We start from the raw sequence: 15,430 nt of genomic DNA, 5'->3' as shown, positions 1-15,430 counted from the left end.
GTGGAGCCTTCTCAGTGGCGTGGGCACATCTTAACCAAATGTTACCCTGTAGACTTGGCTGCACCAACACTACTTCATATTGTCATTTTCCTTAGTGAATTAGGTCAGGGAACCAGACAAACAGTGTTGGTAAATGCATTCATAGCTGCCTATGAAGCCAGTGGGCCATGATACATATGGAGAGTGAAGCATGCCGTGTAGATATAATGCTGGATCACACTGTGTCTGCTGTTTGATTGGGAAAAATATGATTTAAAGGCAGTTCAAAAGTGCATTGTCAGATAGCCTACTGTCTCTGCATGAGGTTATTTTGAGTGTCTTCATGGCCATTTTGCGTCTCTTTATTGTTATTTTAAGTGTTGTTGTGGTTGTTTTGGGTCCCTTAGCGGTCATTTTGAATGTCTTTGTTGTCTTTTTGCGTCCTTCTAGGGTCATTTTGAATGTCTTTATGGTTGTTTTAAACATCATTGTGGCCAGTTTGCGTCTCTTTATGCCCCCCTGACCCATTTTACGCCTAGGCAGTGACCCCTTCTATTACAGTGTAATCCAGTGTTGGGTACGTTTTCTTTCTATCCAGCAGGAAATGTGAGGGGATCACTACTCACCCTTAATATGAACACACACACGCACACACACACCTCTACACACCCCACCCCCCTACCCTACTGCCCTCTGTATCACCCTCACCAAGCCCTGTCATGTTTGTTTTTCATCACCACAAGATGCCAAGTTATGCAAGGAACGGTCTGTGCTGCTACAGCATATTTCAGAGCTGGGACACTATTTACACGCTGTAGTCGCTGTATGGAGATATTCTCTGTATACAGTTCCTGTTTTACTGACCCACCCACTGACACTCCTGTATCATCCATGACTCTTTAACAGATGTGGATCACATACAGGTCCAGTGTTTTGGATTTAGTGGCATCAAAGAGGTCGCAATTTGCAACCAACTGAATACCTCACCGCTCCCTTTCTATGTGTGTCAGCGGTGTCCTTCAGGTAACATAAATAAAGAGCCTTTCTAGAAGCAGAATTTGCTTTTCTTTTCTGAGCCACTATAGAAATATATTAATGAATTACCTTTTTTATCCACTTGCTCAATAGAAGATGGAAAAGTGACTGATACATCTTTCTTTTATAGCATGTTAGAATAATCTAAATGTCCCAGATTGCTCATGGTTACATTGTCAAGAAGATTCCTCCTCGCCCCCCAAATGGCATTGTAATAATGTTCACTGGGACACAGAGGAAAAGGTATATCGTTTTATTTGGGTTCAAATCTTAGACAAAAACAAACACGATCAGCATTGTGACAAACCTACAGAAGGCAGTGATGGAGAGCTGGAACATATAGGAATGAACAGTGGAGGGTGAAGGAGGATCTGAGGTCTGATCTGAGTGGTTACTGAATCACGTCTGTCAACAGGAAACAGGGCTGACGAGAATAAAGTGACAAACGGAGCAAAACCAAAGATAAGCATGTAAACGGGTGAAAACAGAATCATCTAGTGACGCTGGGCGTGAATCACTCCAGCTGAAGGCAGGCGGAAAATATGTCACACAGAGTAGTTAACACCCTGAACAGATGTGAAGAACATAAAATCCCTTTTCAAACTTGTCACCACAGAGTGATGCTGTCAGATAGTGTTAAATAAAAAAAGACAGAAAACATAACATCATAAGACACAAGGGGACAGGTTTGACTGAGTGAATTACTTTAAGGCTGCAGGATATTACTGCTACATCGTAGTTGTATGCTGTTGTCAATGAATATGGGAATTGTGTGGCTCTCTTTGAAAGTACAAAAAGCGAAAGAGTGTAACATCACAGTGACTGGTTGAACTGCGTCGACCACTTTTGTTTTACAGCTTCATTTTCCTTTTATTGCATCTGTGTTTCTCTCCATCTCTCTCTCTCTCTCTCCATCTTACTCTGTGTCCCTCCACTCGTCTTCTTCTTCTTTAAAAGGTGTACGGCCCGACGTAGATGGAGAGTCTGAGGGCGGAGCTGGTCTGGTAGTTGCCCTGGTAACTGTTCAGGGGGTTAACGGACACCATCTCCAGGTCCAACGTGTACTCTCTGGGCCCCGACACAGCGCGGGCCAGCACCAGCATGGCACTGATATTATTGATTTGCTGGAGAAGAGAACAAATATATATAAGTGAGCACATTTCTACATTAACGGGGGTTAACACAACAAACCAGTTTAGTTTTCTTTACACAACATCAACTCTGTGCTCATTTAAAATCAGCCGGTGAATCAAAATGGATTTTTTTTCACTGTTCCTGTCAATCAAAATTGATCAAACCTCAAATGATGAAGCATTAAAATGCCATTTGTAAGCGAGTACATTTCTACATTATTTCTACTTAAAAGAGTACTTTTTGTAAATGTGTTTTTTGCTTTGGTGCACAAAGAAGTTTGGAGTTGGATGAGAAGATTGATATCACTCTCATTTGTGAATATTGAAGTGGGGTTATAAAACATCCTTAGTTGGAAAGGGAGAGACTCCCTTTGGAGGCAACATTGGGATTGTAACTCCTGCAGACGACTTGCATGCATTCTGCGTCATATTCAGAGTCCACCACTATCTGGCAAATGGTTCATAGAAAGTCCATGCTGTTCACTAAAGAGCTTTTTCCTCACAGTCGTTGCTTCTAAACTCAAAAGTCTTCACTCTGATCACAGGTTCATCAGCAGTTGCATAATTAACTTAATAACCATTAACAAATAACCATCAGTCATCCTCTCTCTTTCTCCAGCCCTGTAGCAGTTCTCACCCTGATGTAGAAGTCTCCGTTTTCGTCTCCGGATCGGATGCGGAAGGTGTTGTAGGCCCCCGGGGAGACGCTGGTGGCCTGAATCTGGAAGACGTCTGAGGGGACGGAGCGCTCCGAGGTGATGCTCATGTAGCGATGAACAATGGAGAAGGGCAGATCTCGACAGGCCGGCTTACTGACAGGACACACACAGCGGCTGGAAACACACAAGAGAGTCAGTAAGTTCACTTTGAGATCAACATCTGTAATAATTGGTGTTAAAAAATATTATACATATATCAGCCAGCAGAGGGAGTGATATGACTGAAAGAAAAAGGTCTCCTTAAATCAAAACAAACATTGAACAGTAGCCATTTTTCCCCTCATGTTTTTCTAAAGTACTTTTTATACTTTCAAATAATCTGGGATATGTTAATATGACCCACACCTGTTAGCAATCCAACAGTGTAACAGTGTAATGGTTTTCTTATTGCACTGGACCATGTTCAGAAGAAAAGGTTGAAAGTTGGACTCATATGTGGAAAATGTAATTGTGCTAATCTTGCAGTGTGAGCTACACTCAATAAAGGGTCTGATTATATTATGAGCTGATGGCCAGCACATAGTTTAATAATTGGGAAAAGGTGTGTGAACGTGTGTTTGTGTTTGTTTAAGCTTTCACGAGGTGTCACTCACTTCTCAGACACCTGCACGTAAGGCTCTTGGCAGCGGTTTTCCTCCACACACTGGTACCGTCCGTGGATGTTTACACAGGTCTGTGCTTCGGTACACTGATGTTCACCTGTTTCACACTCATTTATATCTGCAGGAGAAACACAGCTGATGAGATTTAACTTCAACTAAAATAAGTATTCAAATCCTTTACTGAAGTTAAAGTATTAATACAGCGATGTCAAACCCGTGTGTATGTGTTACAAGTAAAAGTTCTGCATGAAAAAGCTAACTTAAGTAAAAGAGCATAAGTATTGGAAGAAAATCTACTTTATGTTTCGGTGTCTGACTGATTTTAAATGTCATAATTAGATCAAGTTGTCAGACTTTTACTAAATCTTTGATGTTGTTTTTGGATATAGTATCATTATTGATATTAAATCATTTGAGAAGTTTAGAGGGAAAACCTATATTTGGTTGAGCTTAACCTCTCTCTGAAAGCACTGCTTTTTGTAAGACAACAGAGGCCTAGAAAGGTTGAAAAACACTGGTTTTGTATTTAACAATGTGTTGTATCTTAAAAGCTTGTTATATTGTCCACTAAGGTAACTAAAACTGTTGAATAAATGTAGTGGAGTAGAAGGTACAATATTTCCCTCGGAGATGTAGAGGGCTGGAAATAATAAAGTACAATTACCTAAAAATTGTACTAAGTATTTAGTAACTTTCCCCACTGGACGAGAATAGAGCTGCTGTTAGAGAATGAATAAGAGGTGACATTTGTGAGTGAAAGCACAGAGGAAGGTGTGAGGAGGCGAGGCTCACCCTGGCAGAGTCTGGTGCCCTGCAGCTGGTACCCCTCAGGACAAACACAGGAGAACTTCCCGGGCTCGTTGACACACTGAAACTGGCACAGGAAGCTGGAGAAGCCGCACTCATTGATGTCTGTCGAAATCAAAAAATCAGGTTTTATTAATGGTTCACAATTAAACAGAATACCGAGCAGGTTAGGATCACTGAAACTAGGAAGTCTGTATTCTAACTTATATTAATCCTTACTACAGTAAACTGACCCTTTACTTACCCAATACTCAAATGAAAAAAGTACGTGTTGAACATGTCACTTAAGTTAAAGTATATAAAGTATAATAAGTTGAACCAGGAAGATGTAGTAGTATTCGGGGCAGAAAAATGTCCCCCGTCATTGTTATTACTTAAGTATTATCACTAGATTTGTATTGCTTGATTCAATATATAACTAAAAGTAAGGTTTTATTGTTGTACTTGGTTGGGATGGAGCTAAATAAATCCACAAATCTTCTCGTTTGAGAAGTTATAATAAAAATGTAATTAAACAATTGTCCTAAACATGCTCCTGTAGTCAAACTCTACGTTTCCTGTTTAAAAAGAATCATGTTTTTTTTTTTCAAACTAAAGCTGAAATGTAGTGGAGTAGAAGAAGTAGTGAGAGGCATGAAAATAAAACGCTCATTAAAACCTTCAAAATGTTCAGTACAGTACTTCAGTAAATGTTTTAGTGACATTCTGCTTGTGTGTCTCTTACCTTTACAAGTCAGGGCCGTCGGCGTCCAGCTCGTAGCCCTGGTCGCAGCGACACAGGAAGGTGCCGTACGTGTTGTAACACCTCTGAGAGCAGGGCGCTCCCATCTCACATTCATTCACATCTGAAGGGAGGGAACATAGATGTGATTGATACACTTAAAAGTCAAATAGTACAACCACACACGCTTTAAATCTTTTACAGGTGCTGGATCCAAAACCAGAACACTCCAGATAAAATAATTGAGCTGAAAACATATATTCTCAGCTGTTTACTGTGAGTAACGGGGTCCAAAATAAACACAACAAACCTGTTTAGTTTTCTTTACACAACATTAACTCTGTGCTCATGTATAATGAGACGGGCTCCGGTGAATACAAATAACAGTTTAGGATATGTTCACTGTTCATGTAAATCAGAATTAATCAAACCTCAAACGATGAAGCAGATTTACTGATTTTTAAGAGTTAAACCCTTAATAATGTTTTCTTTTATCTTAACCTAAAATGGAGTCATGGACATGTAATGTTACAGATAAATGCTTTAAAGTGTACTCAATTGATTCAGCATTAAACTACTGCAACATTATCAGACTTTTTTGTAAAGAAACTAAGTAGAGGGAGAAGATCCAGACACATCCTCTTTATCTATCCCACACATTCTTCGTTCTTAGCGCCAACATTACCCATAATACAACTCGACCACAGACAGAAATGTGGTTGTATTTTGCTAGTAGTGGCTAATGTAGCAGGAGAGGGCAACAGAGGTCTCACTCTCTAACTCCACACAACTCCATGAGTTTGTTTTCTCAGCCTTGTCGTCCATCTGACACTGACTCATTTGAGTTATCAGATTTCACACAGCTCCCTCTGTAGCCACTACATGCAAGTATTTTCACATTTTCACAGTATCACTCCCTAAGACCTGTAAACAGACTTCGATATGTACAAATCTGTGAAGTTGCTCTTTAAGATTTAATAATTTATTTTCCAAGGCTACATTTTTGTGTTATAAGTAGGATCATCTTACTAAGGTCATAATAGATGGGGGCTATCAGGACACCGTAGAGTCATTGTGCCTGACTTCAGAGACATTAGCTGTGTGATCACTCACCGATGCAGGAGCGGTTGTTTCCTGCCAGCTGGAAGCCCGGTTCACACTGACAGGAGAAGGATCCGGGGACATTAACACAGCGATGTTGGCAGTACCTGTACCTGCACTCATCGATGTCTGAGAGAGAAACAGAGACAGAAGAGATCATTCAGATAAAGTAGGTTATTAATGTCACTCTTTTAGATGTAACTAACTTCCCCCAGGCCAAATGTAAACATGCATGGGCTACACTATTTTAAATGTAAATGTAATAAAAAATGTTGATTATCTCACCAATGCACTCTATTCCAACCTTGCGGTAGCCATCGGGGCACTGACAGGTGAAGGCGCCCAGTGTGTTGATACACTGCTGGCTGGGCTGGCAGTCATGTTCGTCTCGCTCACACTCATTGATATCTGAAACAGGGACACACAGAGCTGTGACTTTAGCGATTGGTCGGTCAACAGAAAAATAATTGGCAACCATTTTGATAATCGATTAATCGTTTGAGTAATGTTTCATGCAAAAATGGCAGAACCGCTAATTCAGCCACTTGAATATGGAGTTGTCCTGCTTTACTTTGTATAAAAACAACTGTAAATGAGTATCTTTAGGTTTTGAATGGAAAAAACAAAGACCTTGGACAGTTTTAATTTGCTGATATTTCATCGACCAAACACTTCATCAATTAATCTAGAAGATGGATTCATCTGTAGACAAAATAACCTAATTTGCAGCCTTGGACACACATGTAGAAATAGATGTGTTATTATGAGCAAACACAGCATCATTGATCATGACTGAGAGACACTGTCACTGTAGGAAGGCCGAACATGGCGACTCTGTTCTCCTCATTTGCACCCGACAGCTGAGAATATCACATCATGCTGAATCATGTTTGCGGTCCCAGCTGAACAGCTCGCCGTCCTCCAGCCTGAGTAGCTGTCTCACTGCCAGTCCGGTTCTTAAAACACAGCAGCTGTCCTCGTGTGAAATCCTCCAAATTCCTACAGTCTGTCTGCCTGCCCCCCTGTGGACTCACACTCACACACACCCACACAGTTTGCACCTACATGCAGCCCCCCGTCCCAACACCTGCTCAGCCACCTGTCCCTCGCAGTCTGTGACCACTGACAATAAACGTACACAATCACACACACAAACATGCTTAATGGTCATCCTGTGGCCACCTGTCCACCTCCAACCCCCCCCCCCCACCTCACAGCGGACACCCACCCACACAGCTGTCATCCTGCGCCTCGTAACCCAGGGGGCAGGGGTTGCTCTCGGTGGGCGTGATGGCGGGCTCCGGGGCCGGGATGACGGAGGCAGAGCGGGGGAGGCACAGGTAGCCCCCGTAGTGGTTGAAGCACTTCATCCCCCCTTTGCAGGCATCTGGGATGGTGTCACACTCATTTATGTCTGATGGGAGACACAGAGACAAAAGTTTAGGCTCTAACCAAAGTTGATAGGAACAAATCAAAGATAGGAGAGGGCAGGAAGAGCAACAGGATGATCACATCTGGTGCTGTACATAAGAATTAGGTGATATATGAAATGGAATAAATAATGTTCTTTGTTCTAATCCAAGTTTTAAAGCGATTCTCAAAAACAACAAAGCAATATAAATAGAAACAGACAAGTCATGCATCATCGTGTTTAAAAGAAATACAGTATAGTTTACACCAAAAAAAAGAAGTATAGTGAAATGCCATTTTAAAGGAAATCAAAAACACTTAAAATGGAAATTAGACTAAAATAAAATCAGAAAATGTACTCCAATTAATAATATATAAAAAAAACGTTATATTAAGAAAGAATTTTGACATTTTAAAGGGAAGTTAAATTCAGGAAAATTCAATACAATCTATAACAAAAAACCATGTTTTCAAAAAAGAATAAATAATGAATGCAGGTTAAAAAGTGCTTTACCTTTGCAGTGCTCCGTCTGAAGGTCCCAGTGATACCCATCTGTGCACTCCTGAAAGAGAGCACCAGAGAAAAGAGAGTATGAGAAAATGATGGAAAGAAATATGTGAACAGAGCCAAGTACTTCCATAGTATATTTATAATACATAATTAATCCCCAGTAGTGGGACTTAACAGAAAAAAACAACAGAAGAAGGAAAAACTTGTTTCCTGTGTATTTGTGTAGCTGGGCCAAAAACACACGGAGGCTGCCACAGTTTAAGGATTTTTGACATTTAAAACTACTTTAATAAAGCCAAACGTCACCTCAAAAACAAAGATCTTAAGGCCAATGTTTGGAAAAAGGGTCATTATCATTCTGGAAAAAATATGTTGCAGTGAGCTGCATGAAAGGAAACAGTGAGGCCTGAAGAACACATGGAATTAAAGCTAAATTTACCCCCAGCTAAGACTACTATAAAATGTTGGAAAACTGCTGTGGAATATTAAACAAGAAGAAGATGGGGGAATCAGAAATTGAGCTCAGAGAGAATAAAGAGGACTTGAGGCCAACATTTCCACATAAAATAACATGTGATGTATCATATAAAGCAAGGAATATGAGATGAAAAGAGAAGCATGAGAAAGATGTATCCATCCTTACTGTGTAGGTGTCACTTTCTGTAGGTGGCTGTGAAATAGCACTGTGGAGGAGCACTGACACACATATGCACACGCACAAGATTGACACACAAGCACCCTGCATACTAATGCACTAATTTGGGGGGGAGACGGGATGGGAACACACGTAACACATGCACACAAACACACACACACACACACACACACTGCTATCCCACAGGCAGCGCTGCTTCAGAGATGAGAGCGGCAGCCCAGAGGTTGTTCCTGTATTTCAGAGGGAGACAGAAGGAAAGACAAACAAAATATACATTAGAAACTCAGAAATCACACAAATGTTTCAGTCTCAAAACTCACTGGTGCTTTGAGTTGCTCCCACAGCTGAAATGACTAAATCAACTCGAAGCAAAAAGCAAACTGCAGCCAGATTTTAAGAAATCAGTCAAAGCAAATAGTAGGCGTCTTGGGTCACTGCGTTCCGACCAAACAGTTCCCCCTTGATCGCAGCAGGAATAAATGGCGTGAATCACTCTGCCAGTTTAAAACATAAACATTGTGACGTACCCCATGCTTCTGCTGAAAATAACAAAATCAACATTACAAAAATACTTTAATTTTAGCTGCTCACAGAAGACACTGTGTCTGCAGACTGAGACGCTGGAATGATCGTCTCGCCGAGCGCTGCCTCCAGGGCTCAGATCACTGTGTGTCAGCAAATAAATCCTGCATATTAGTCGCATATTTTATAACAGCATCTCCTGCCCAGCTGCTTCCGTCTGCTGAACTGAACGTTTATTTATTTTTGTGTCCGTGACAAAGAATCTCCTCTGTTAATAATACTGGGTTTTGTCTCTGCAATGTGAGAGGGCCTCTGTCTGGAAAGTATGGACAAATGATGATGCCTTGGGGCCCTGGTAGTCATAGACAAGTAAAGGGACTTTTGGCATTTTAAAGTTTTTGCATCTTTATTTTGGCTTTTTAGTTGGCTTTATTTAATTTTGGGGGCAATTTAGAGTCTCTTATTGGACTATTTGCATCTCTTGGAGGCAGTGAGCGTCTCTTGGTAGTCTTTTTGTGTCTCTTTTGAGGTTTTATCTTCTCAGATTATTTTGTCTCTTTTTGGCCCTTTTGTATCTCCGTGGTAGTTTTTTTGTTTTTTTTGTAGCGACCGCAAAGGTTGTTTGTTTCTTTTTTAAGTAGTTCTCAGTCACTTTTGAAAATGTTGTGCCTCAACAAGAGATCTTAGCAGTAACTTTAAACAGAAGCACTCAACCAGGGGCCTCCTGACCTGTTGAGCCCCTGGGCCGGTGCACAGTAGGCCAGCTCAGTAATCAGTCCATAGTGAAAAGTATACTTACTACATTATTTTAGTCACGTTATTTACGTCTACTCCACTACATTTCAGAGAGTTAACAACAGAAAGAGAGGATGACATGCAGTATAGGGCCCTGAGCATCACCAATAAGAATAATAGGGTATTTTGTCCTGCAACTAACTGACATAAGAGCCCATGAAGTTTAGTATTTTTGATCTTGTTTTACAAGATTATAACTTTACTTATAACATAATATCATCATGTGTGTGTAATTTTTAAGGACCCCACAATAAAAATGTCTGTTACACATAATGTGTACTCTGACCTTGCTGGTAGAAATGTACCTTTACTCAATTCGAATTTTTAATACAGACCTTATTGAAATAGAGTTTTGTTACTTTTACTTAGGTGTAAGATCGGAGTATTTTACTACAGGTTATGTACAGTGCTGTGTATTTTCGAGGTTGATTTATAGTGTATTATCTTTGCTGAGTATTCCAAGTATTCAGATGGACTGGGCTTTCCTCCCAGCAGAGACACAAACACCCTTCAGTTTGAGTTCCTGGACAGAGGTTATACGTGTTTTAACAGACTTTAAACATAAACAAATCACCTATTCCAGCTCCCGCAGACCAAAAAGAAGTTTGAGAAAAACAGGATTTTTGAAGGATTGAAAAAAAGATTCTGAGAAAGTGCCAGTGAGCTCCAGCAGGTTATAATCACTGGCTGTCTATGTGCACAGACGCACGCTCTTGTGTAAACTCACATTTACAGGCATAGCTTATTGTCTCATTTCATGTTGAGACAAACAAAAGGCCGCAGGGTGAGGATGACATCACAGGCCATGTGACCTTTGCGTGGTGAAAATAACCACCGGGCAATCACACGCCCGCAGGACGTGACCTCTCTGAATTGGCCAGGCGGACACCTACAACCAGCAAGAATGTGACCCAAAACCAGCCAAAAACAAACTGACCATCAGTCTGGGGTCCAGTCACCCACTGGCTACTGAGAGTGGGCAGCAGGGATGCATGGGAGTGGCCCTGGTGGCGCTGGAGATCAAGTGGCGGTGGACCTCTGGAATGCCAGTGGCGAGGATGTGGGCTCCTGGTCCCAGCTGGGATGCCCTGCCTCAGCCGGGCTTCCCAGAGTATCGGGTTCTGGGAAACCCCCCATGGCTCACATAGAGGATAGCTGCTGCCAAACCTCCGGCCACTGCTTCCCTAACCGCTCATCTCTCCTCTGTGTAGGAGGATGGCAGAATGTGAAAAGTGCAGCAATTTATCGTCTAGGATTTGACTGACGTAGAGAGAAACAGGTTGACTGTGATACCATGTAATCACTACAGACTGTATACGGTCATCAGTAGGAAAATAATCAGCATCTATTTTGTTTCTGTCATTTTGCAAAAGATAAACGTTTGTTTGTTCCAGTTAGGACTAACACTATCAATTGTTTTCATTATCGATTATCACCAATGATTCTTTCTGGATAAATTAATTAATCGTTGAGACAACACATTTCGAGGAAATAGGTTCAAATGTCCATCCTCGTTTCTCAAAGTCCAAGCTTATGTTTTTTAATGTCTTGTTTTGTCACTCCGAAACCCAAGATATTCAGTTATATGATATCAAACAGTGAATTGGGTGATCTCAATACTTGAGAGGCTGGTAACAGCATTTTCTGCCATGTTTGCATGGAAAATATCTCACAATTTATCCATTGGCAAATTAATTTGTGAATATTTTTCTGAACATGAATTAATCAATCAGTTGACTCACGGGCGGCTCTGGATCCAGCTTCACATATACTGTAGGAGCATTTTCTGTTCTTTCTTGTTCTATATATCAAATGATATGTCTTTGTGTTTTGGATTGCTGGCCATGCAAAACAAGACTTTTAAAGACATTGCCTAGACTTTAAGAAACTGGACATTTGTAAATATTTGTTGACATTTTAAAGACCAAACTATTGATCCATTACTCTCAAAACTAACTATCAAAGTAATGGATACAAATTAAATTAAGTATTTGTTGTAGCCCTAGAAGACACTTTAAAACATTACTGCTCTAACACCTGTTGTGTATACTTTTAACAACACGTCTATTATAACTACCATTTGGGGCTCAAACAGCAGGATGAACCATTTCGAAATTCACACAGTCAGCACAATTTAACAGGCAAGATGTCCGGAGGCCTATAAAGTGACCACATGGGGACAAGAAAAAATACACACACACATCATGTGTTGTAGTGTATACATGGCTAGCTTTGTGTTGTTCTGCTCGGTTGTGCGTGGAGCTGCTGGAAACACGGTGGCCAACACGCTCCGTTGCCACTGTGGCAGTGAACCTGCAAATCCACACCCAGGGGGTTAATCACACACACACACACACACACACACACACACACACACACACACACACACACACACACACACACACACACACACACACACACACACACACACACACACACACACACACACACACACACACACACACACACACACACACACACACACACACACACACACACACACACACACACACACACACACACACACACACACACACACACACACACACACACACACACACACACACACACACACACACACACACACACACACTTTCAGAAAGACACTTTTCTGCTACCGCTACAGGTATTTGACAACATTAGTTACTTTGGAGATTCAGATTATTAAAACAAAATATAAATCAACAAATGATGATGTATTATTATTGATTAACCTATCCAGCAGTATACAAAGTATTTAAAATAAACTCCACTTGTCCCAGCTGCAACAATAAAGTCTTCAACAAATGAATGCTTCAGTAATCATAATCCGATCATTTAAAATACATCCTTATGAAATGAGTCATTCTTCATAATGGACACTTTTAGTTTTGGCACTTTAAGTATACCTTGATGCTAATAATGTTTTACATTTACTTGTGTAAGATTTTGAATTCAGGACTTATTTGTAACAGGAGTGTAACACTTTAGTATTGCTGCTTTTACTCAAGTGAAAGATCTGAGTATTTCACCTTTACACACACACACACACACACACACACACACACACACACACACACACACACACACACACACACACACACACACACACACACACACACACACACACACACACACACACACACACACACACACACACACACACACACACACACACACACACACACACACACACACACACACACACACACACACACACACACACACACACACACACACACACACACACACACACACACACACACACACAGAAACACAGTCTAACTCTTATTCTGGGAAAGTCGACTGTCAGTGATGGATAGTGGCCTGTAGGAGAGGCTCACACACTGTAGCTGTAATGAATCCCTCTGGGCCGGTCCTGTTCTCCCACTGGTGATTCTGCTCTGTCTGCCTGTGTAAAGAGCTTTAAACGTCTGTGATGTATTTGTGTGTGCATACAGTGTGGCACGAGATGATGGCCGCTCTCAGGGGAACTCTGCTCTCTTTCCTGTTGCCTCTATAATCCAACCTGAGTCATTACAATGACAGTAGAGCTGTCACATGTTAGCTATTAGGAGTGGACAGATGTTAAATACACTGTGCAACATTAGTGAGGCAGCATCCCACACTGTCTTAGATTTCTGAGTTGTTATGTCTTGTGTTTTCTTTGTATCTCGTTCCTGTAGCTGCCACCTGTTTCTTCTTCTTCTTGTTCATTAGAAGCTTCTCTCATTCACTCAAATAGTGTGCTGTACTTTCCCCCCCTGAGTCATTAAGAGGAGATTGTGACACCGGCTTGTATATGAGGGATGAGGTGAAATCACTTTTGCAACATAATGTCCAACAACACATGCCCTGTGAGTCATTACCTCTCTTCCTGTCTACCCCCCTATTACAGTCTGAAACCCAGAGCCAAGAGGCAGACTGCGAGCCACATTATCTTGGCTGAGTGTAGCTGTGAGAGCAGAGCAGCGGTGCAGCTGTGACGTGTTTGGCCTCTACCAGAAAAGTGGAGTTACATGTCACCTCCGATACTTCTCCTTAAAACTCTCGCAAAATATGGTCCACCGGCTCTCTTTAGACACAAATGTCTTCTAGTCGGACGTTAAAGAAACACAGGGAAACTCACAGATGATAGTTTTCCGATGGGTCGTCTGCCTCTGCCCTCTGGTGATTGTCCTGCTGCTGGCTGCGGTCGTCCCGATGAGTTGCCGTGGAGAAGTGGTCCCTTAAACTCCTGCCTGCATGACCCTGAGAGAGTGAGTGGGGAGACCGACAGCTGGAGCAGCTGAACACATGCAGAGGGAGGGAGAGAGAGAGAAAGAGGGAGGAGAGAGGGACAGCCCAGTCCAACCCCCCCCCCCCTCTCCCTCCCTCTGGCCCCCTGCACAGCCACCCTCCACTCTCCAAACCCCCTCTCTCTGACCCCCCAGGATGCAAATTCCTGGTCTGCGGCCCAAATACCAAATGCCAAAATCCGTCGAAATCGCAGGCGGAACAACAACTCACAGATTCACACACTTGCCCCCCCATCTTCTTACCCAATGCCCCCTCTGACTGGTCCCACAACACACCTGGTTTCATTTAAACTGAACCCCCGCAAAAGCCCCAAGCTCTCCCAACCTTTTTGCCTTTTACCCCCCCATCTATCTATACTTACCTCCCCCATGTTTCACTTTTCTTTTCTTTTTTCCATAAAGCAACTAAAGCCCTCTCTCTCGTCCAATCTGACATGCAGGATATTTATAGCCGGGGAGAGAGAAGTTAATGGAATGTGGACAAAAAATTAGAGAGTGGAAGAGTAAGAGAGGGGAGACTTATTCGGAAAATGTGTCAGCTTATTTCTCAGAATAAACTGGAGCCGCTTTCTGGGATAACATGCAGAAAATAGAATATGATGATTATTTGCGACCAACTCTTCTGCTCTGTTTGTAGATGACTTGTGCATTACTGAACCGTTTCGAGCAGTATTTTCTTTGGCAGAACAGAACAGTCTGTTACGGTGCAAACTGGTTAAACTGCGGCTTAATCCACTTGAGTTTTTATGAGTTTCAGTCTGACTCAACTTAAAGTCAGACTTTAAGGTCACACTCGGATTTCCCCAGGAGCTTTCCTAAAGCCTATTGAAATTAAAATGAGCAGCAGTCATATTACTCTAATTGCAGTTCTAGGAAACATTGAGATGAATATGACACGGATTACAAATTGACAGCATGCACTTAAGCTCACAACTATATATCTTCACTCTTTGTATATTTAGAGTGCACAGTCATGCTATTTTTAACATTATAGTAGTCATTTTTTATGTTTCTCCTGTTTTAAAAGTAAATATTTAGTTAAAAACCATTACTGACATCTGATTGTTTATCTGTCCTGTATTTCTGGGTGGTGGCACTGATGGCAGCTGTCATTACAGGGGGATGTTGACAAAGTCACGCTGAAGACCCCCTAGCTGGACCAA

General features: G+C 41.7%; 1 protein-coding gene across 1 annotated transcript; it reads right to left on the bottom strand.

Moving 5' to 3' along the window:
• Nucleotides 1-1,251: 1,251 nt before the first annotated feature.
• Nucleotides 1,252-14,241, bottom strand: efemp2a (EGF containing fibulin extracellular matrix protein 2a). Its single transcript, XM_034135809.1, is given in 12 exon segments — nucleotides 1,252-2,138; nucleotides 2,785-2,980; nucleotides 3,460-3,586; nucleotides 4,261-4,380; nucleotides 5,000-5,012; nucleotides 5,014-5,120; nucleotides 6,110-6,226; nucleotides 6,383-6,505; nucleotides 7,326-7,511; nucleotides 8,022-8,070; nucleotides 8,662-8,903; nucleotides 14,099-14,241. Coding segments are annotated over 11 exon segments (1,314 nt in total). The 5' UTR covers nucleotides 8,764-8,903; nucleotides 14,099-14,241; the 3' UTR covers nucleotides 1,252-1,964.
• Nucleotides 14,242-15,430: the final 1,189 nt, after the last annotated feature.

The sequence above is a fragment of the Trematomus bernacchii genome, unplaced genomic scaffold, assembly GCF_902827165.1.
Source record: "Trematomus bernacchii unplaced genomic scaffold, fTreBer1.1, whole genome shotgun sequence".
NCBI classification, from domain to species: domain Eukaryota; kingdom Metazoa; phylum Chordata; class Actinopteri; order Perciformes; family Nototheniidae; genus Trematomus; species Trematomus bernacchii.
This window is presented reverse-complemented; position numbering and strand designations above follow the sequence as displayed.